Source organism: Liolophura sinensis, chromosome 11 (assembly GCF_032854445.1).
Source record: "Liolophura sinensis isolate JHLJ2023 chromosome 11, CUHK_Ljap_v2, whole genome shotgun sequence".
NCBI classification, from domain to species: Eukaryota; Metazoa; Mollusca; class Polyplacophora; order Chitonida; family Chitonidae; genus Liolophura; species Liolophura sinensis.
The window spans coordinates 12,859,119-12,884,440 of record NC_088305.1 but is presented as its reverse complement, the minus strand read 5'-3'; the positions used below and the strand labels follow the sequence as shown (position 1 = coordinate 12,884,440).

Below are 25,322 nucleotides of genomic sequence, written 5' to 3'. Positions count from 1 at the left end.
TCAAGCTGTGCAGGTATTTACATTAACACTAACTTTCTCTCAACTAGAACTGGGCCATTACATAAATATACTACCCTAGCTTGTTCCTTGCCAGATGTAAAGTAAAAATGTGTTGAGCTCATCCACATCCTGAGCTTAGCTCATCCACATCCTGAGCTTATACCACTAATACTGTACCTCACCTATACTGTAATGTTTGGTTGGTTGTAACAAGTAACTTTCATTACTAATCATAAATCCTTAAATAGTTGCGAACATAATCTGATAAAACATTAATCATTCTGTAAAAATTATTAAAACACAAAACAATTATTATCTCAAGCAAAATGTGTGACTTAGAAAATGCTAAACTTCAGTGAAAATAGGCATAACTCCAAGGAATCCGTGAGCTTTCTTGTCTTTCTCCTTTTAGTGTTATTAATACTGCTAAAAAGCAAGTCATCAGAGTGGAATAGTCTTGCATACAAGAAGTTTGCTAGATACTTTCCTATGTGAACATTATGATATAAAAGTGTGTTTCATTTGGAATGCTTGTCACTTATTAGCCACAGGTAGGCTTTGGTAGACTTTGATTTCTCACGCATAAAACTGGTGCCATCGCTACATAAGAAAATCAATCAACCGATCAATGAATCTACAGTGGGTGTACCAATGGAATTCATGATAATCCATTGGTCAACCAATAATCGACCTTTTACCTACATTTACATTATAAAGAAAACATAGAAAGAAATCTAAATGTACATGTATCATCCTAATCTGAGCACTGGGCTGGAATTACGTTCAGGATTGTTATGTTTGCGCTTTTTTTTTTCTTTTATAAAGCCTGCTTAAGACATAAAGTTATTACTCATATTATAGAGCTGTGGTCTTCGGCAGAATGGTTTTCATTGCCAGCATATTTATTGGATCAACATACTCTTCTTAGCCATTCATAAGACATAATGTAGATAATATACATTAACGTAATAGACGCTGGCATTTAGGAGCTCACCTGGCATCTTCATATAGCATATTAAATCATACAAATTTGAGCAGATATACACACACACACACTTTAGAATGAAAAGAAAGGTGGTCAACACAGTCACTTAGTTCAAGGATTCTGTAAAGGCAAAAATTTTGCATACTTTACAGTAACAGTTATTGGAATAATTGTTTTTAATTGATTAATTTTTCAGTTCGTCACTGGCTTAAAGACAGAGCTGCAGTGGGAATCACCAGTCTCTAAATATAGAACACTGCTAAAAATGCTAGCAATAATATTTATGCCTTAATTCTATCCCTCGTCCATTCATGTACGAAATGTATGACACTTTGCCAGCATAGTCTAAATATTTAATTGGTACTTGAATCCAAGAATTTTGACTTCTTACGAAAAAAAAAAAAAAAAAAAAAAGGACTAACAGCTCATCCGAATTCCTGCACATGACATGCGCATGTACATACTACACTATATGTAGCTTATGGATAGTAGTGAGCATATCAACCATACAACCTTAAGACCATGTATACCTACATCTAAATTGTATACACATACTTATATCATCATAACTATCTGTACTCCCCATCAAACCAGGCAGTTACCATAGAAACCGTAACATCTGGTCCACGTTTAACTGGACCCCTAGTCTTAAAGAGGCTTCAGCTTCTGGCTTTAAGAGAACTTTAATACAGACTGCCCTTTATCACCAGGCAGAAGACAGGAAACTGAATCTGAATTAATTGCTGGATAATTAAAGAGTCATTCAGTCCTTTCTGTAATTTGTTTTAGTACATGTACACACAAATGAAACATGTGTAAAGACAGGTATCTTTCAGAAACAGAAAAAACAGGTTTCACTATTACAGTGTATCTGCACGATTTTTGCCCTTAAGGACACTCTATGAATTCTACAACTCTGGTCTTTAATACTACTGCTTCAAAAGAACTGTGTTTTAATGCATGCGTTGCACCAGCCTTCTTCTAGCATGCTGATCACAATGCCAGAGATATCAGACTTGTCAGATGTCTGGAGATCAAAATTTATACTTAAACTATTCCATGATTTAATTTATGATTGGTGTGTTGGTCTCAGAGGAATAGTGTATTTATTTATTCATCTGATTGGTGTTTTACGTCGTACTCAAGAATATTTCACTTATATGACCGCCGACAGCGTTATGGTGGGAGGAAACTGAGCAAAGCCCGGGTGGGGGGGGCGGGGGGGGCTTTGAACCCACAACCATTTGGAGGTTGCTGGCAGACCTTCCCACATATGGCCAGAGAGGACGAATGAGCTGAGAATAGAGAAAGATTAAGTTACGCAATTCTTTCCTAGAATTAATTTTCATTAACACCCCAGATGAACACAAATGAAAACACATGTACCTGTGCCATAGCTGGAATAAAGTTTTTTTTATGAAATCAGTATACGGTACATGTAGAGGAAAAATGTCCCAAATGCAAGCGTGGGTGTCATCCAATGCTGTATACCCTACACAGTGAGTACACTCTTTATCTTAAAAAACACTTTCCTGTAGAAGTGTGAGTGCATCCTTTTATCTCCGAGACATTCACTGTAAAATAAACTTTTGATTTTTAGCCTCAATAGGCTGATTTCTCCTAAGTAAACAAGATTCTTAATACAGGTAAGGTCCAGTCAGTTTTCTGCCCTCTCTTCTCTAATCAGTAGATCTGGGGGGAAAACCACAGATCCCACAAACAGAACTTCACACTGATACCAAGTCAATTCTGGTAAACATGCACCCTGTGTTTGTTATCTCTGGTATAAAGGGAGGTGTTAGGTCTGTTATCAGATACCCAAGGGGTCAGTGAGTACTGAACAACATCTTGGTGACCACACCCCATCAACTGTCAGTGGGCCTTATCTTGGGGCAGGGGAGTCCATGGGGTACATGAAAAGCATCTGGAGAGGGGTAGAGGTGAAGAGAGGGGCAAGAAGGTCAACAGGCTGATACAGACTGATATCTCTCAGCTAGAAGTAGCGCAGAATTGTATTTCCTGAACGATTTTAAAAGCTACAAGTGAAAAAGTGCTGCACACCCAAGAATATGCTTGTAAGGAAAATGAAGAAATATAAGCCAAAATTTTATTTTTGAGGGATATATGTTTTTATATTTCTTAATAATCCCTACGTTTTATGCATATCTTAAATTAATGGTCAGAAACATTAACCTACTGGAAAGCTCCCTCCCCAATTTTGGCTCTCCCACCAACAAAGTTGATTGTATAACAATTCTTTTATCTCTTCGCATATTTCTCACATATGCAAGCAGGGTTTCCACCCAAGGACAGAACATGTTTTTCAAGGACCTAATATCCTATGCTTTCCAGCACTTTCAAGGACCTAATATCCTATGTTTTCTAGCATGTTCAAGGACCTAATATCCTATGCTTTCCAGCACTTTCAAGGACCTAATATCCTATGCTTTCCAGCACTTTCAAGGATCTAATATCCTATGTTTTCCAGCACTTTCAAGGATCTAATATCCTATGTTTTCCAGCACTTTCAAGGACCTAATATCTTATGTTTTCCACCACTTTCAAGGGCTATTCAGGTTTAAGGCACTAATGTATACTATTTTTTGATAGCTTATGAATCCATTTCAACTATAATGCAATGTGATATTCAACACCTAAAAACCCTTTTCAGGACTATTATCCCATGATTTGAAAACCTTTTAACAAAGTCAATGTACTTTCAATGATTCAATGAAAACATTAAACAGTGAGTAAAGGGACAGACTTGGCACATTTTACATCCTGCTCTTTGGCATATTGGTTAGATGTGTTCTATGTAACACTTTGTCACAACTTTTTGGTTAAATTTGTCTTTATGGATGAACTAATGAGAAAGTGTATGTCATTTTATGTTTGAGTACATAAAGTAAGAACACAGTGAGGGGAGAAGGGAAAGTGAAGGATGACCATGAGGAAGGGCACCAGGGTGGGGGGGGGGGGGGTTGGAGGGGGATATCTTTTAGAGATGGGACAGGGCTGGCTAATGAACTGGTCTTATAGAACCAGACCCTTTCTCACTCTTTACACATGTTTCTATTTTTACACCTCTAATGAGTCCCTGAAGAGCCTGAGGGCAGCATCACTCAGGAAGCCATGTTTATTTGGCTACTAATGACTACAAAGTAAGGATCTGCCTGGTTTCTGGACTCACAGCTGTTTCTATGATCTTGTGCTGGCCTTATGTCAGTGTCAACCAATCAGATGCACATGAACATGTCTTCAGTGAGGCTCCAGAGGATGCCACCTCCCATCTCCTTTACTTTCAGAAATGAGACACATGAACCCATGTACCCATAGAAAAACACAAACTATAGATTTTGTGAAAGACAAAATGAATACCCCTGGGATGTATGAAATTACAAACACATTCAGCTCGAGAGGAACAGATTCTGGCAATATCAGAAATAACTACATGAATGAAGACCGTACATGTATGATCCAAAGGAATTGCTGTATCTAAACTGATATTGTGCCCTTAAAAACAGTGTATTTGAAGAAGCAAATCAAGCTCATAAAATATCAAATATTAAAAAAATTATTGAACTGATGCAAAAACTTTCATGATTTCATCCCATCTCCCACACAAATCGCAAAACACCTAAAATTAGTAAAACTCTCAGAATCATAAACATGAGCGGAATAGTATTGAAAATTATATGCTTCATCGACTTCTCTTTAAAGCGTCTCTTCTTTTCTTTTCTTTATTTATTTATTTATCTGACTGAAGTTTCACGCCATGCTCAAGATTATTTCACTTGTACGATTGTGGCCAGTGTTATGGTGGGATGAAACCGGACACAGCCCAGGGAGAAATCTATGACCATCTGCAGGTTGCTGGCAGAGACTTGTGCGCACAACCTGAGAGGAAGCCAACATGAGCCAAACTTGAACTCACAGTGATCTCACCAGTGAGCGGCTCATGGGTCACTGTGCTGTGCCAGCATACTAACCACTTCTGTTACATGTTAGTCAGTAATATACTTGAACATTCCAAACTTTAGAAATTTTGCCAGTTTGGTCATAATCAAATAATTAATCGAGGTTCAGGCTTTCCAAATTTCGTCCAAACTTGCCTTTATCATGAAAAAAATATAAAAACAAAAGGGGAGGAGAGTCTTGGGTCATTAGGCAATCTAAGCTTGTGCAAATTTTAAAATCTCTCTAAAATTACTTCACCGTACAACATCTACATGTTTGCGTACCTTGTGTAGTTTAACCCAGGTTTAAGTTTAAGTCAGATTTAGAAGTGGTTAAATCTGATTTGTACTTTTCTAGATCTGAAGCATCTAAATCTCACTTGGACTGGAGAGGTCAACCCTTCTTACACCACTCCGAATCATCACTTCAAATGTGAGGAGTTAAAATATCTGACCTAATGCCCCCAAAATACGCAGAAATTTCATTGGACAAAAGCCAGATGGGCAAGGAATAGGTGTTGTCTCTGGTCCAGGAAGCAACTACTCAACAGGGCTGGGTATCAGATCTGACTCCAGGATAATCAAGCTAACTTAGACTTTTCACATCAAACTTCGTGTTAACTTCAAAACAATTCCCTGCTGTGAAGTTGTTATTTACTACAGGAATTTTTTATTTTAATACTTTTAGAGTTGGCCAAGGCTTTCCTGACAAATTGAAAAATTAGCAATTAAGTTAAAAACTAAGTTTAGGAATTATTCCACAAGTTAAGACTAAGTGTGACTGAAATCTAATACTACTTTGTGTTGGTGGGGCCTGCAGAGAATATTCAGACGGCATCTCTGTTTTGAAACACCTTGCATTCCAGTGCCATACAAGTCAGGTGAATCTAATTTCCTGTAGGCATCAAAGGTCAACCTACCTGATTAAATTTGTCCTCCTGCCTGCCCTGAGCCTCTAACCATTTGAACATATTTGGTTGGTTGCTAAGCGACTGCCTCCAGGAATCCCGAGCAAATCGGTTAAATAAGTTTTTCTCTTCGCCATTTCCTCTGACTCGAAGAGGAATTTTGCGAGTGCTATTGTCAGCAGAAGACTCGTTTTCCTGATAGAGAAAGATGTTATAATGAGATGGACATTGTAATTGTTATTGACAATAATTCTTCAACCTTTTCAACTGCTTCTGCAATAAATATTTTGCAACATTTTATGCGAGGATTATGGGATGTAAGGACATGACTTGCACAGTATTATGAAACCCACACCATTAGTGACAAAACAACATCATTTTAGTGTCTTTATTATTTTCGTAATAATTGTATGCATAAATTGCATTGCAAAAAAAGTCCAAACGACATGTTTGACTGTAGACAGAAAATGTTAAGTGCTGTGCCTTGTTAAAATATAGACTCACACGACTATCCCTCTGAGAAGCAACACATATATGTAACTTGTAATATGTGAATGTCTACAAAGATGAATGTGCATATTGTCAGACAGACTAACCCGCTTAGGAGTGGATGTGAACTGAACCCCAGAGGACGGAGTCACGATGGCTGACCACCTCTTGGCCTTCCTGGGGAATGTAGCCGTGTCCGAGTAATCTGGGAGAGGTTCGTCTTGACCGATATTGTTGAGGGCGGGCTCGCTCCCACGGCGGACAGTCAACGCTGACCCTGGTAATAGACACGACAAAAAAAATGGTCATGCAGGTAAATGATTGGACAATATGCAGAGAGGAATGTTTTCAATAAATCCCCCAAAATTCACATAGTTGAATTCTGTTTTACAAGGCCTCCATGGCTCAGTTGGTTAGCACACTAGCGCAACGTAATGACCCAGGAGTCTCTCACCAATGCAGTCGCTCTGAGTTCAAGTCCAGCTCATGCTGGCTTCCTCTCCGTCAGTACATGGGAAGGTCTGCCAGCAACCTGCAGATGCTCGTGGGTTCCCCCGGGCTTTGCCCAGTTTCCACCCACTATAATGCTGGCCGCCATCATATAAGTGAAATATTCTTGAGTACGGCGTAAACGAGCAAATAAATAAATAAATCTATTTTACATGTATATATTCTTTCATATGGTAACTGTAAATCTATATACACGTACATGTTTACATTACTGCCAGAACTTTCAAAAGGATTTTGATATCTGAATATACACAAGAATTGCCAGTCTATACTGGACTGGGTGACCAACAACCATTTGCATCTGAGTTCTCTATGTATAATAACTTTAACTTTAGGCACATATTAAACTACAACGTTTTCTGTAATTGTCAAGCAGGCATGTAAAATATATATATTTTATATTAAAAGATTATATTGGTTAACTGACTGACTGACTGACTGCCTTAACTCTGCAGTCGAGAATTTTTCGTGCAGCTTTGTACACTTGTGTATGTACTACATGTACATGTATTTACTTTATTACTGTACAGGTCTGCCAGCAACCTGCGGATAGTCATGGGTTTCCCCCGAGCTCTGCCAGATTTCCTCCCACCATAATGCTGACTGCCGTCGTATAAGTGAAATATTCTTGGGTACGGCGTAAAACACCAATCCAATAAATAAATAAATATCACTGTACATGTGTACATTTATATGTACACATACATGTACATCATTAACAATGCCATTAATTAACATTAGGCCATTAATAAAAACATTATTGTGTAAGTTCTGCAGTTGTACTGTCATCAGCATGTTAATTCAACTACCATAATTGTTTGAATTTTTAGGACACATATAAGTAGACCTGAAAGCAAAAACTTACATTTCTCTCTCAGTGTTTTCAGAATAGTAAAGATACGTATATGTTGTTTATTGGATGAACTAACCAGATAGGAAAAGAAAAACCGTGTATTCCTGGTGCATGTACATGTGTATTGGGTAATACAGGAAGACTGGATGTCCTAAAGATTAGAAGAATTACTTTAAAAAAAAAAAGAGGTGATGACCAGTATATTGGGTTAGCCTATATCATCCTCATGTCATGTAGACTTTTTGTCCTGAAGAAGGCAATTCTGTAGGAAATACCAGTATAACATACTGCACAAATATCATGATGTAAACAATGAGGTTAAAGAATGAAATGCCATCAAGTGAGAAACCAAATGAAACACAAATGAAAAAAAAAAATGAAACACTTTTGTGTACTTTATTGCAAGATGAACAAAAATGCGGACATACTATGTGTTCTTAAGGTCAAAATCTCATGACTTCTACGTTTAAACAACACACAAATTACAGCGGGGAATGTGAGATCATTAATCACTGAGCAAAGCCTTCAATAAACAATGGTACAAACACGCACTTCGTGGTCAGACAAAGGTGTCAGACAATGACAACTGCTGTCTCATCTACTTTTGTTTGTTCACATTTAAAATACATGTAGGGATTCATACCGGTTTTCTTTCCGTACATGCCATTTTAAAAAAATCTATCATGAATTTATAACTCTACAGATGTGAGATAAAAGATACACATTTGCAATGCAATCTGAAGGCAAAAGATATCAGCTTATTTGCAGCTTTCCAACCTGTATATCCATGACCTTGACCTTTTACTTTTTTTTTACCATAGACCATGTAATTATTGTGCCCTACTTTTTTTTTTTTGCTCTACTGCTACAACATAGTATACATACATAATTACACCTGTACGCGAGCAAATAAATTAATGTCCATGTACAACCAGCAAATCTTTGAAGAAAACTTAAAAAGTCATAAAAGTGCAAGCTTTACAGTCAGTATAAGATGGCTAGTAAACTACAACAACATGTGGGGCTACTCCACTAACAATGACTCGTTTACTCTTCAGGGTTATCCAGCAATTGTACTGACCCTCACTGATCTGATCTGACATAAACATAAGGCTACTGCATTTCATGTACCAGCTGTTATGATAGGGATAGTACAATTGATAATTCCATGCAGTTATCTCTGCGAATATCAGCCAATCATCAAAGAGAAATTTTCCGCTTTCACCACTGCAGAAACCGCTAGGGTTGGTTCATACGCAGCATATAAACTACATAAGCTTGAGGAGAGCTTTATTTATTTATTTATTTATATACTTGATTGTTATTTTAATGCCATACTTGAATGTTTCAATTTTATGCTGACGTCCATTTTCATTGGTGGAGGAAACCAGAGTGCCAGGTGTGAAGTACGAGGCCCTCTTTCACAAAACCTCATAATCAATTATTGACAACTTTCCTTGTAAATGATATCGCCTCATGGCACCAGACACTAGACAATGACTTTTGCGAAAAAACTTGTGAGAAATATGAATGTGGCCCCAGACCTTTAGCAAGTGACTGATGAACTGTTTTACATGTGGACGTACAGATGGCTTAAGTAGAGATAATGCGCCACCTGAACAACACTTGATGCTATCTGTGAGATTATTATACGTGTTACATGAATGTTTACAAAAACAAAGTGCATTTTACCTGTGGACAGGTCTCCCGGTGTGACAACGACATCATTTACATCAGAGTGGATCACAGTTATCTCCCCTCCGGTGAAGATATCAGGGCTGGACGTACCAACCGAACTGGCACTGGCACCATCACCTCCGTTGTGGGGAACTGGTGGACCACTCTGCTCCTCAAAGTATGCGATTATCTTAAAAAACAAAGAGTGGCAGAAATTCAAAACTTTAATTTCAGAAACGTTTGATTTCAACACTATCTGAGTCATGCCGAGTGCACGGTTTTACTGTGTCTGTCACAGTAGCAGGGGTAGATATAAAGTACGGCAAACAAATAACATAGTACTGTAAATCTTCAACCTTTTTGACCTCTAAAGCACTTTTCCCCGTGGAATTTATGCATATAAATACTACAAAAATTACGCCAAAAATTTTGGGTTTGTGGAAACTTCATAAAACTGTGCAGATTATTTCTCTACACCCCGTAGTTCTCTCAGAATATTTCATAATAGTGGACCTCATGGTGGTTGAAATGTTTGAAGAACTGGGACAGTATTTATATCTATCTACACTGCACATGTACTTTTACAGTAAGTGTTAACTGTAACATTCTTATAAATCAATCAATCAATCAATTAGGTGCTGAAATCAATCAATTGCCCAAAGAAGCCAAAATTTTCATGTTTAAAATTCTCCAGTATAAAGCTCCTTGGATGTCTCAACCAAAAAGGGTAACGTCAGTGTAAATACATAAATACATAGATGTAAACTTACATGGCTGTTAAGAATGCATGCTGGATGCATTGTAGACATGAAAATGCCCATTTATATGTGCTACATGTATGCAGTGTGAAATGCACCAAATAATAAATACAGAAAATGGCACCTCTAAGAATGAATTTACATCTCAGTGTGAAATACATCTTTTCCGTATGGATCTTCACAAACACATGTAATTGGAGAGTTGTGAGAAAATAAACATCTATGAAGGTACAGGGTGTGAAATCAATATGGTCAGGTGTGAATTCATTCGTGAAATCACTGTCAGGTGAGAAAGGTGAAAAAGTTCATCATATCAGAGTGGACTGTCTATATCAAACACGACCCTACAGTAGACAGAGCTGCCAGGGACAGAGAGGTAAAGGCATTAACCAGGTAACGTACATGTAGACTTCAAAGAAGAATGTGCACCTGAGGTGAGCTCTACCTGAGCTCTAACACCTCTATCAGATTTGGTTCAGGATATGTCTCCTGTTCAGTTTATCCCACGTCCTAACCCCCGGGTCCTGTAGACATGCCCTTAGCCAGGAGAATGATTCAGAAGTACACCTTTACAACAGGGTGTGGGCTAACTCTCCTTGTACATGTACATCCGTAATACTGAAATTCTTACAGGTTTTTACTCTGTATCACAGAACGGCATACCGTACTAAGATGACTTTAAGTTATAAATATGTACTGTACTTTATGGCTGATTCTTAGTGCTCTGTTGCTCTCAGAATGTTTTATTTAATGTTAATTTGGAAAGTAGATGTACCTGTAGGACGAAATCCTGTTAAAATAATGTTCCAGCACCAAAAGGAATACTTTATGACATTTATTTGCTTGTAAACATGTAGTTTCTTATATGTACATGTACATTTACTGCATATGCTCTGTATACACTTTTTCAAATTCTTTATCTCCGGTCGTATATGGAGAGGTCTGGCAGCAACCTGTGGATGGTCGTGGGATTGGCGTAAAACACCAATCGAATAAATAAACTCAAATTCCTTAAATGTATGTTAAGGAATAGACAATACTGCATGACCACAATTTTTGTACTAGTTAATGACTTTGCAGAGATGCAAAGTAAGTGGTCAATATGCTACAACAATTTATGTACTAGTAATATAAATTGTCTTTCACACTAAGGCGGAATTTTACATGTACACATGTACATTAAAAACTGAAATCCTAAAAGAAAATTCATTTACATATGATCTACAGCTGTATCAATGATTAATGCACTGATGCAACTCTGTTGGTGTTATCTGGTAAAAGTGAATTCTTAAATTTTTTTGAAATTCCACATTTCCATTTGTCATAGTTCAAGCAGAATGAAAATTTTCCTATGAAAAAGGGGGAAATGGTCAAATTGTTGAAAGTCTAAATGTTTTCTAAAAACCACACTGGCATGAGGGAAAAGGAATTTGATCTCTGAGTGACCTTCTTGACCTCGGATGACAGCCAATGAGCTGATTTACACACATGTTTAACACATGGGCTAAACACAACCAGAATATGGTCTTTTAATGTAACATTGTCTAACATTGTCCTACATGTGCAATATCAAACATCCATGACATCTTTGTGACAGTGGCCCCTTTTGAATAAGGTCATAGGAACTGGTATGCATGGTATAGATGTGCATTCATGCATATACTGTACTTGGCAAATAATAGTTGATACACAGTCTCAGCAAATGTTTTATTCCATGTTTATCAAACTTGAAAGTAACATACACGATAAACACATATGTGCTGGTGTCCAATGGAAAAAACATGAAAACTTTTCCCCCGTGTAAATTATTCTGATGATTATTGCCAAGAACAAATCACTGGCTTTTGACTGTAAATGGGAGATAAAATTTCTCTGAGCGAGTTTAAATATTTACATGTGATATTGACCGACGGCTAGTGATCAACAAAGAACTGCATGTAAGTGCATCAAAATGACCATTTCAGCCCTGTCCACAACTTCTTGCCGCCAAAGCCTTAAAACATTGAAGGAACCTGGGGGAATTTTGACAATAGGGGAGTTTCAAGTTCGAACTCTTTTATCCCTAAAGGTAAAAACAGTCCTAATGCATCTTGTGAAAGGTCAAAAATGTTAGGCAACCTTTGCTGACATTAGTTCATCGATCACATGTCTCGCTGTTTTCCTGCGGCATAAATGGCAAGTCTTCGTAAATAAAGGAACTTTTTAGGTTATCTTACAGCTCCTCTACTTTTTGTCATCGCTGGTCCACTCTGAATAACTTTTCACGATTTTTTTTTTATGACAGATGCTCATGTTATTCTGTTGTCAATGTGATCAAACTGCATTGCGTAACATTTTAGACAGAGCACTTGATACAGTTGGATATTTTTTACCTTTAGCGATAAAAGAGTTTAAGCTCAAACTAACCTCTGCATCAGGTGAAACACTGCAGTGTCACCTGTCAAACTAAAGAGGAAATGTTTGATTGTCTAACCTGTTCTCGATCATCTGCCACGGCACACACCTGGTCGTCAGGGTCCAGGATACCCCCATCCTCACTCGTCTTCACATTGTGTACAGTTACCCAGTACTCCGTAGGCTGAAGACAGAACATCACAACATATCATTCATAGTTGGCAAAAAGTCTGTCACACGTGTTTATTTATTTGATTGGTCATTTATGTCATACTCAGGAACATTCCACTTATACAATGATGGCTGGCAGGCATTATGGTGGAACGAAACCGGGCAGAACCCAGGGGAAACCCACCATCATCCCTGGGTTGCTGGCAAACACATGCAGACTGAAGTTAACAGATTAAATGTCTATTAGAGACTCAACACCACTCCATGCAACTTCTTACAGAACAGAGAATCACCAAAATTTACTGCTTTTGCTGGCTTGTGATTGCATAAAATAATTTTTAAATGGACGGTGACAATCAAAATTCTGCTGGTCTACTTCGGGAGCGGTAGATCCAGGATCAATCCTCGCAATCCTCGTGGCTTCCTCGCTTGGTGTTCAGCATGGAGGGGACAGTGCAACGACTGGTCGACCCGTATCAGTATAATGGCTCGGGCGGAGCGGCTTACTTGCCTTCAGTAATTCGTCTCAGTAAAGCAGCACTACATAAAAGAGTGGTGGAAATGCGTCCTGCGACAAGGAGGTACATTATGTACACCGTAAGAATTCCTTTATCGTCATATGACTTAAAAATTGTTGAGCAAGACGTTAAACCCCAATCACTCACTCACTCACTCACTCGCTCACTCAAAATTCTGCTGAACCACTCTACATGTATAATGCACAGACTTGTAGATGTAAACAACTATATACCTCAGGAAAGTATGCAAAATTCTAATGGACCAGGACAGACATCCCTGGAATCTTAACTACTATCATTTTCCACAGGTAAATGCTGAACACACCTGTATAAAGGCCAGGTACACAAACGCACAGGTACAAATGTACTTGTATATCATCCACAAGAACCTACATGCGTAATACAATCGGGTAAGAAAGAACAAGTACAGGTAACTTTATACTTTACCTGTAAATCAATATTTCTGTCACTAGGGACACTACATGTAAGATTACCTATATGTACTAATGAACGGCACAGCTCGTCCAGGGAAGAAAATTTACAGCACAGACAAAATACAGCAGGCCGTATGAATACTTTATGAGAAGCCACACAAACAACGTTATTAGCTCTGTAGAGTCTGATACGGATCAAATGTGTGTAAATGGCTTATACTGCAAAAAAGGTTACTGCATTAAATAATTTAATTAGGTTAATTAAGCTTAATACTCCTAACATAAAAACATAACCAACAGAACTTTATTCAACTCTACTACCTACATGTAGTTATATCTTAAAAATAACATCTCCACACACCTGTTGACCTGACTGTCTATACTTTCTTGGGAAAGTTTTCCCTAGGAAATGGTAAAATCATGTTTCAGTAAATTTCTGCCATTTTCACAAGTATACATATGCACACCAACAATTATTTGTTTCATATGTAACGTTTTACAATTTGACAAAGTAACTCTCACAGTTTAAAGTTTGTCAGTTTGTTGTTTTGTCGCTTGTTCAAATTTTTGATGTCTTAACATTTAACATGGGTCATTAACTTCAAGCTGGACCTTAGTGTAAAATGACATGAAATCTTACATTGCAAATTAGCATCTGTACAGTGTGGTACATTTCAATGAGAATGCAAATCCAAAGCCTTTTTTTTCTCTGCAATAACATCTTATACATGTACCTTGTACCTAGACCCAGTTTAATTCTTTGACTATAACATACATACATGTACACAGACATTTATAAGCATTAGTATTGAAAGTATTACATTGTCTCCAATGCCAGGCAATACCCTGAATATAAACAACTATTGGAGATAGAAATTTTGCACACATACATGTATAGACGTTAGGCCAGAATACACGCACATGTAATAACGGCCAGAAGTCAGACTGTGGATGAGCAAAAATTGCTGGTTCATTTCAAAGTCCAAAAATCTTGATCTCTCTTTGCCAGGACATAGTGAACTTTCCTGACCTGTTATAGATAAGTCTATTTCCTCAAGGACAAGAGACCATCAATACTCACCAGAAATCTGTCTACAAGGTCCACTGCGTAATTTCTGGTTGTGTTACTATTCCTATCTCTTAAATGCTTCTTAACGCAGAAATCTGTCCCTAATATCCCTCTCTGTCTCCATCACTAAGCTGGAAACTTTGACCTCAAGATGCTAATTCCTATTGCACATTGCATAAATGCTCATGACAAACTACATCTCTAATGCACACATGAAACCCTGGCTTAATTAATAGCTGAATTCTACTGTATTGTCTAATCAGCAGCTGTTCCTATACTGTAGGTATCTACATTGTGTGTAGTGTTTGTAAAGACAGAATTTTGTCTCCAGTCCCTGTTGTTTCTATCCAATAACAAAGATTGTCTCTTTGCACTGACCTCTGCTGGAATGTGCCAGGATACTGCTAAGCCAGTTTGGCCTGTTACCAGCTATATTTATCACCTGTCAGTTAAAAATCCAGACAAGCTGCCATTTTGTTTTGGTACATATCATTACATCAACAACAGAAAAACATTTAAGGTCAGCTTAACCCCAGAGGTCAGAGGTCAGTGAAATAGTTTGCCTGGCAGACTTCACACATGTATACAAGTACACCAAAACAACAGGGCCATGTGATCCTAAAAACTGTAACCATTGGTACAACATTGGTATGTACTCAAATACGAAAAATGTGCCCATACAATATCTTTGCCTTAGTTCAACAAATATGCAAATTCCCCAGTTCACATGTACATGTACACTGGTGGAAGGTGTTTATTTTTTTTTTTTAACTGTAAATTACAATTTAACTGTGTAGTGAAGGGCCCAAGTACAATGTGATTCTCTTGTAGACTGTAGTTTGTACTAGCATCTCACAGATAGACCACTAGGGGTGGAGAAACAAACCAGCTTCACTAAGTTTAAGTACATGTACAGTACATGTACTGTACACCAACAGCTGGATTTGACTCCCAGGCCCATGTTTTTTTTTTGGATTGATGTTTTTCTCTATACTCAAGAATATTTCACTTATACATGGGTGGCCAGCATTATGGTGGGTCAAAACCCACTCTCCACCCTCAATGATCATGCAAAGTCACACATACATGTACATGGGTGGCCAGCATTATGGTGGGTGGAAACCCACTCTCCACCCTCAATGACAATGTGAAGTCACATATACATGTACATGGGTGGCCAGCATTATGGTGGGTGGGAACCCACTCTCCAGCCTCAATGACCATGCGAAGTCACATATACATGTACATGGGTGGCCAGCATTATGGTGGGTGGAAACCTCTCTCCAGCCTCAATGACCATGTGAAGTCACATATACATGTACATGGGTGGCCAGCATTATGATGGGTGGAAACCCACTCTCCAGCCCCAATGACCATGCGAAGTCACATACACATGTACATGGGTGGCCAGCATTATGGTGGGTGGAAACCCACTCTCCACCCTCAATGACCATGTGAAGTCACATAGACATGTACATGGGTGGCCAGCATTATGGTGGGTGGAAACCCACTCTCCACCCTCAATGACCATGTGAAGTCACATACACATGTACATGGGTGGCCAGCATTATGATGGGTGGAAACCCACTCTCCAGCCCCAATGACCATGTGAAGCCACATGTACATGTACATGGGTGGCCAGCATTATGGTGGGTGGAAACCCACTCTCCACCCTCAATGACCATGTGAAGTCACATAGACATGTACATGGGTGGCCAGCATTATGGTGGGTGGAAACCCACTCTCGAGCCTCACTGATCATGCACAGTCACATACAGAGTGTACATGCATTAATATGACACTGGGCGATTCTTTCTTTTCGTGTCAAATACTAAATCACATTAGCCTGATTTAAAAACTTGGGTATCTCCTTTATTTCTCTATTTTCTGTTGAATTTTGAACCTATTACCTTTTCCCTTGTCTATTTTCTCTGCATAGAGTGCCTCAAAACAGGAGAAAACAAAATGCAAAACTAAAATTGTTCAAAAATTTTATGAAAATAGGATTTTTTGTACCCCCACTAAATGTATGTGGGTAAAAGTGCCTTCATTGTTCACAGAATAGTTGGGAAAAATAAACACAGGCATGTATATGTATGTAAGAGGGTATTAAATGCAGCGTAACCATGTACATGTATACACCTAGTCAGAATATTCTGACTCAGACTTGCAGCAGATATTTATTTATTTATTTATTTATTAGATTGATGTTTTACGCCCTACTCAAGAATATTTCACTTATGCGACAGTGGCCATCATTATGGTGGGTGGAAACCGGGCAGAACCTGGAGGAAACCCACGACCATCCGCAAGTTGCTGCAAGACCTTCCCACGTACAGTCAGCATGAGCTGGACTTGAACACACAGCGCGCAAACCAACTGAGCCATGGAGGCCCCTGCAGCAGATATTGTGATAGGCCTAATGGCATGCTGAAGACTTAAAGATGTCCACGACGCGTGTGATGTAAGCACTTCGTGCGTACACATTGGCAACCATCATGATAAGAGTGAAAGCCTGAACAGAGAGGAAGTGTGGGAGACTTTGTTTGTTAAAATATCGTTGACTGTGGATAAACAAGGGAGAAATAAGACTGTAGACGAGGAGAGAAAAACTACAGGTGCTCAAATGTAGTTAAAACAAGAGGACAAAGTGGATAATTAAGCATCAGCAACGTTGTTTGGAAACTCTTAATTTTGTCAAATGAAACACCTTCTTACTCTAAGTCTGCAGGATGCCGTTAGGCCTGTCACAATAGCTGCTGCAAGTTTGACTGATTGATTTGTTTGATTGGTGTTTTACGCCGTACTCAAGAATATTTCACTTATACGACGGCGGCCAGCATTATGGTGGGAGGAAACCAGGCAGAGCATGGGGGGAAACCCACGACCATCCACATGTTGCTGGCAGACCTTCCCACTTACGGCTGGAGAGGAAGCCAGCATGGGCTGGACTTGAACTCGCAACGACCGTACTGGTGAGAGGCTCCTAGGTCATTACGCTGATGCTGCAAGTATGAGTCAGAATATTTGGACTAGTATATAACGGGTGTACGACATTTATTACTTCATCGAAGAAAAGCTATTCACTTCTCAATTAAAACTAGATCCCATTTACAGCAAATGTACTTGTATCATGATTAACTGGGGTGATTACTCACAACATGCACCTAGTGCATGGTAGAAATGAATTAATTTCACACAATCACCATATGTTCATGTATGTACTTTGTGTGATTTTTTTTTTTTTTTTTTTTGATTGGTGTTTTACGCCGTACTCAAGAATATTTCACTTATACGACGGCAGCCAGCATTATGGTGGGTGGAAACCGGGCACAGCCCTTGGGAAACCCACGACCATCCGCAGGTTGCTGGCAGACCTTCCCACTTACGGCCGGAGAGAAATACTTTGTGTGTTTGTATATATATATATATATACACACACACACACACATACATATATACACATGTATATACTCTGTATGTTTTCCCTTATCTTAATTTGTTAGCAATCTGATCAAAGATTTTTGTTTTGTAAATAATACCCGTAAGAAAAAAATTGTCAAAACGCGCACATCCGCATTCTAGCTTGGTACATACACACTGTAAACAATACTGTTTTTTAGAGCACAGAGCTAACAACTGGTCTCTATACATTCTGTGTATGTTCCAGTTTGATGTACAACTTTACACACACACACTGTTTATATATACATACATGTATATTATAAGCAAAAGCTCCCAGTACTGCATTTACATTGTACATGTCATAATAATTGCCAAAAGTTACACAATCCATAACACATTACAGAGAAAAAACATCCAAACATGTTCATGTGTGTGCCAGTTCACTACACATACCTCAGTGTGACCCACCCGTGTGGAGCCTCAGCTGCTAAGCTGAAGTTAATGGCAGCTGACCCCATTTTTGAGGTCCTGAGTAATGTTAGTATCATCCTACAGTAAGAGGTCACCTGTCACTCACAGTGTACAGGTACACACACAGGTAAGTGTGACACCAGCTTGATGGATGGCACCATGCTCACCTGTGCGCTGGTGGTGACTGGCCTATGGCCCAAGCTTTGAGTCTACTGTTCATAATCAGTGTGTAACTGTTACTGCTTTCTTCATCTACTTAGGCATGCATGTATGTCATTCAAGGAATGTTTTATCTAGAACACATGTATTTTTAATTACGTGCAACACATGTACTCTCAGTATATAAGTTGGCCAATGCAGAAAATCTAGTGGCCATGTACATACACATATAATTACCTTTTACATCAGAAATTTATACCATTTTCTAGAACATTTCTTATCAACATACATGTATCAGGCTTCTGAAATGAGGAAAACAATCAGGAGGAAACCCGACATACTCTAGAGGAAACCAGACAGAGCCTGGAGGAAACCAATCAGAACTAGAGGAAAAACACAACATACTGAACCCAAGTAGCTTCTTCAAATCTAGAAATCACAGCTTAAATTTACATACGCATCACACACATACATGTCAACATGTAAACCTAACAAGGCAGGTGCTTGAAATTCTTTCAAAATGACAAAACAAAAGCATACTAGTTTTTATACATGCGCATTGTCTAGTTCAAAGAGAGACCTGTGCAGAGTTAAAGGACTCTCACCTGGGGGAGTCAGGGCTCAGGTATTCAGTAACATGTTAACAGGTACATGTACAACCTGAGGCTTAAGGGCTAAGGGGGGTGGGGGGGGTGGGGGGGGTGGAGTCAGATCACCTGATACATGTACTGCCTTAGGACTTCAAATATTCACTGATACATATAAATGTACAGTATAGAAAGTATAGAAAAAAGTTGAACTGAACAAGGCCAGACATACAGTAGATCTTTAATAATAATGATATGAATCGATGTAAAAAGTCGAACTGTCACTCTAAGGCTGAAACACCACACATGTGCAGTATATACGAAGTAGTACCAAGCCTTGAAACACATGTAAGCAGCAGGGCAGGGACTATTAGCACCTCCTGCACCAAATGGTGCTGGCCAAAGCTGCCACGTAAATAACATTGTAACTTTTTTGATAATGTGAACACCTGGAGGATTTGCCATTACATCGACTCTGTGGTTACCATGCCAATGCTGTGCAATGACCCAGGGTCTTCTCACCAACGTGGGCACTGTGAGTTCAAATCCAGCTCATGCTGGCTTCCTATCTGGTTGTACGTGGGAGGATCTGACAGCAACCTGCCGATGGTCGTGGGTTCTGCCCACTTTCCTCCCACCATAATGCTGGTCACCATTGTATAAGTGAAACATTCTTGAGTACTCGTAGAACAACAATCAAATAAATAAATAAATAAATTCCATGTATGTCTTGCATCAAGTTATAAATTATTTCCAGGCTTGTAGACATATAAGTGTAGCGTTTCCACCAGACAGAAGCCATTGCACCGTGAGGTGGTGCCAATGTAAAGTTGGACCTCAAGCCATTGCTACGTCAAAAATTGATCATTGCACAATGTCACAATTTATCAGTTTCTACTGTAACACCATTCTGTTTTTGACATGGTGTCCATCATTACAACGAAGGGGGAAAAGAAGTTAGACATCACTAAAATGCCAGACATCGACAATCGCGTCCCCATGATCATGGGCAGGATGGGTGGAATTTAGAAGTCAGAAAACTGAGACAACACCAAAGGTTAATGAGATACCTGTAAATGTCCTTAAACCTGCTTGCATGACAAGCTGATAGTGTAATTCTAACCAGACACATACACAACAGAAGAGATATGTCACAAAAAATTGACTCAAAACTGTGCACATACAGTATATATGTACACTTACACTATAATGGTTTTTCGAGAGTGTTTATTTATTTGATTAGAGTTTTATGCAGTACTCAAGAATAGTTCTCTTATACTATATGATAGTGGCCAGCATTATAGTGGTAAAAAGCCAGACAGAGCTCAGAGGGGAAACCCACAACCATCTGCAGGTAAATGTAGCTAGTAGACCTTCCCTCCAATGTTTTGAGAATATGAGAACACAGGTGCCTTGGAAGCAATTTGAAACTGATACAGTCGTCCGCAGACTATCCCAGCACAAAAAGCTGAAGGTACAGGGGCCTGTCTAGGCCCCTCAGCTCTGGGATGCTGGACGGCCAGAGATGCCCTGAAATCATTTTTTACTAGGGTTTTATTATTTTTCACATAGATCCATTATAGTTTTATGTGCTGAACAGTCTGCAGTGCACATGTGTATGCATGGGCGTTCATTTTGTTAGTCGCCATTAAATTGTATTACATGTCTAAAGTTCTTTTTGTTTTTTGTTGTCGGGGGTGGGGGGGGATGAGGGAATGAAAAATGGCCGTACTGCTTCCCACACTACTGTAACAACATTTCTTGACCTTCTATGACACTAAACTAGGAAATCTGAGGTATTATTAAGATTTAAACACATTTTGTGTGTGTATATATATATATATATATATATATATATATATATATATATATCTACATGTACTATGTACCTAAATCTTAAGTACGTACATCTCCTTGATCAGTGATATTAACTCTCACAATTTCCAATGGTCTCTAATAATACAGATACAGTCTACATGTTCAGCATCTGCCAGGCCAGTGCTCTGTGATTGTGGGATTAAGTATTCTCTGTAGAGTCTGAAGTCCACAATGTGAACAATGTAGGGCAATGTCCGCTGGTTACAAAAGTCAAATACCTCAGATTCTTATACTAATAAAGGCTGCCCTAATCACTGCCAGCAACACACCCAAGCCCTCTTACACTTAATTAACACATACACATGCATGGACATCTAAAACATACATCGTTTCCAAATGTCCTCTAAGATTCCTACACATCACACTTATATGTCCACAGGTACACGGAAGCACACCTTCATGTCCTACATAATGTGTATAAATGTACACCTGATTCCTGTACATGTATATGATTTGTTTATCTTTTTATTTGATTGTTGTTTTACGCTATACTCAAGAATACATGTACATGATGTGGACCATAGTACACATGTATACACATACATGTACACCAAACTCATACACAAATTTACCTGTACGTGTCAACTGATACAGTTTGGTGAATTACATTGTACATGTATACACGTAGAGAGTGGTGAAGAGCAAATTCACAGCACCTGCAAAATCCTGCTAAAAAGCCCAATCTTCAAAGTTTAGGCTCCTCGTTATTGAAGTTAACGGCCCATGTTTTAAAGAATTTTAGATACATGTACGTGGATGACATACATGCAAAGTGTGACCGACCGACCAACCGACCACCAGACAGACCGACATAACCGTCTTAAAAGAACTATGACAGGTCTATATTTACAAGTACAAGTCAATGTACATGTAAACACATTACCATACATGTAAACACATTACCATACCTTTGTTATGCACTTCTGTATCTCCTCACAAAAAAGTTGCCATCTGACACACGTGTACATGTCAATGTTTACAAGTACGCACTCAACAACATGTACGGTACAGTATATACATTATACATGTAGTTGGTTGGTGTTGTGTGCAAAATAATAAACACTTTAAACACGGCTTTTGAACAGCTCACACAGTTGAGTGTAGAGTGATTTTAACCCGTCATATCCAGGGGGTAATCCTGACAATGTAGATTACATTAACATCAACTGATGAAACAGTCATTATGACCTATTTCAGGAAAACAATAACATTGTTTCTCTTAATCAACACATGGGCTTTGAGAGCTAAAGATCAACACTTTGCCAATAACACAGCACACAAACCTACCTCCATTTGTAAAGACTTCCAGTAGGCCCGTAAGCTGGACCTGGCAGCCATGTTGTCTGCCACTCACCAAATGAGTTCCAGTACTGGGTGAGATCCTTAACTAGCTAGAAGCTTCCTAAAGGTCATCCTACCACAGGTTTTTTTCTCCCCTGGACACAAATTGGCTACAGACAATTGAGCTTCTGTGCTTGTACGGAACAAGTCAACAACCGAAAGCAGCCATTGTGACTTCTGTGACTTCTGTGACCTCTGAGTACTGTACACACACAGAATGATGGCTGTCGCAGAATGGTTGACAGAAAAGTTTTGTGGTACATGTTAAGAACGACAACAACACAACTTTCATTATCTGACAGTTTCAAATGGACACAAAACTGAGGTCCAAACCATGCAAATGGGCATGTACAGATGTCTTGATTCCAAAATTCCCGCAGAAAAAAAAATGCATGCGTCTTTCTTCCAGGCAATTAACATTCATTAAATGAAATACAAGAGAAAGTGACTTCCATAAAACGAATTTATCCACAGACTTGCTTCCACAACTGCCGTTTACTTTTTTTTTCATGTACTAATTTTCACGAAATGAACAAATTCGACATTAGGAATTGAATACACTATGCACAACAACAACAACACTTGTTGAGCTTTCTAGTTTGTGGCCTTTCTTCTCTGCTACGGTAACATCCACTCCATGAATCAACCAAAGATCAAACTGAATAGGACTCTGTAATACGTTCTCATCCACAAGGGTATTCCCAATGGGTTTTACCTCCCAAATTCCACAAGTTGCCTTTTCTCTGCAAAGTATCCACATGAAAGAATGAGAAAAATCCACATTAGAAATGACTAGTACAATCCACATACGCTTGCTCTGATTTAGTTAAAGTATGGACACTTTCTCCCACATGTACTTGAACCGTCCAGTCAAAATCTCTTCTGAATGTCCAGGTCAAGAAACAACTGCAACTCTATGCATGCTGTACATAAACTACATTTACACAGACTTTAAGTGCTTGTTACCACGACAACAATCGTTGTTTCTGGTCAGTTTTCTGTCACAACTGAACGTGCCATCTCTATCAGGAAGTGACGGTTAATCTCCACATCCATGTACACGCACATTCTCTTAACACCCTCTGTTTATATATATACATACATGAACAAGTACATATATATATATATATATATATATATATATAACTGACAGCAACACGAATATAAAACCACAGAGTTCCTGTTGTAACTGTTGTCTTTTCTGTGTGGTAGAGACAACCCCTACACGTGAACTGAGAATAGTCTTGAAACTTGACTGGTCCCAGTCTAAATGATTAGAACTGTAGGCTGGGCACTGTGATGAAGCAACTCCTAACACGTCAAGAGCGTAGTTTCAACACAGTGGTGTCCCAGCCTGAATGTTTAATAGTTTGGGCGGCCTCTGCTCTATGGTAAAATAACTGCTAACACGTCAAGAGCGTAGTCTACAACACAGTGGTGTCCCAGCCTGAATGTTTAATAGTTTGGGCGGCCTCTGCTCTATGGTAAAATAACTGCTAACACGTCAAGAGCGTAGTCTACAGCACAGTGGTGTCCCAGCATGGATGTTTAATAGTTTGGGCGGCCTCTGCTCTATGGTAAAACAACAGCTAACACGTCAAGAGCATAGTCTATAAATACCGTGGTGTCCCAGGCTGATTATTTAGAACTGTAGTTTGGGCGACCCCTGCTCTATGGTAAAACAACAGCTAACACGTCAAGAGCGTAGTTTACAACACCGTGGTGTCCCACCTTGAATGTTTAGAACCGTAGTTTGGGCGGCTTCAGCTCTATGGTAAAAACAACTGCTAACACGTCAACAGCATACATGTAGTCTATAACACTATGGTGTCCCAGCCTGATGGTTTAAAAAATGATCTGCTCTATGGTAAAACAAGTGAACAGTGTAGTCTATAACACTGTAATGTCCCATCGTCACGGTTTAAAACTGTACATGTACATGTAGTTTGGGCAGTCTCTGCTCTATGGTAAAACAAACACTAAAACGTGAATAGCGCAGTCTTTAACACTTTGGTGTGCCAACGTGACGGTTTAGAACTGTACATGTACATGTAGTTTAGGCGGTCTCTGCTCTATGGTAAAACAAAAACTAAAACGTGAACAGCGCAGTCTTTAACACTTTGGTGTCCCAACGTGGCGGTTAAGAACTGTAGATCGGGGGGCCTATGGTCTATGGTAAAACGATGGCTAACACATAAACACTGCAGTCTTTAACACTGTGGTGTCCCAACCTGACTGTTCAGTACTGTAGTTTGGGCAGTCTCTTCTCTGTGGTAGAACAACACGTGAACAGCTAACGTAGTCTCGAAAACTTTTCCAAAACAACTGTAACTTATAACTGTAGTCTGGGGGATCTCTACTCTGTGGTAAAGCAATCTCTTCATACACGAGCATGTATGAACAGTGTAGTCGCGAACAATGTCCCAAAACAACAGCTTAGAACTGTACATACAAACAATCTGGGCGGTTCTTGCTTGGAGTCTCAGAACATATAGAGCACTAACCTGTGATCCCACAGCCCAGGAAACATTGTATTATATCGCAATTAACGTACAGAGCTTGTTAGCCATGACCTGGGTAATCTGGTTTCGGGGAAGGGAGGCAGACTGTACATACATGTACATGTAGGTGTAGATTCTACACATGCCGATCAGACTGACACCACATGCTGGGATATACAGACAGATCTGCCGTCAACATGTATGTAAAACAGGCTTCTACCTGGGCAAAAGACATGCTCTCTTAATACACATTTACAA

The 25,322-nt window shown here is 39.0% G+C and overlaps 1 protein-coding gene across 3 annotated transcripts in view; it reads right to left on the bottom strand.

Moving 5' to 3' along the window:
• LOC135477691 (partitioning defective 3 homolog) overlaps positions 1-25,322 on the bottom strand; it is a 64,107-nt gene that overhangs the window by 23,097 nt on the left and 15,688 nt on the right. For all 3 annotated transcript variants that reach the window (XM_064757879.1, XM_064757880.1, XM_064757881.1), the window contains exons 2-5: positions 12,610-12,714; positions 9,394-9,568; positions 6,446-6,615; positions 5,862-6,044 (exon numbers count right to left, since the gene is read on the bottom strand). In XM_064757879.1, coding sequence (XP_064613949.1) covers positions 5,862-6,044; positions 6,446-6,615; positions 9,394-9,568; positions 12,610-12,714 — 633 coding nt within the window. The remainder of the gene's footprint in view (positions 1-5,861; positions 6,045-6,445; positions 6,616-9,393; positions 9,569-12,609; positions 12,715-25,322) is intronic.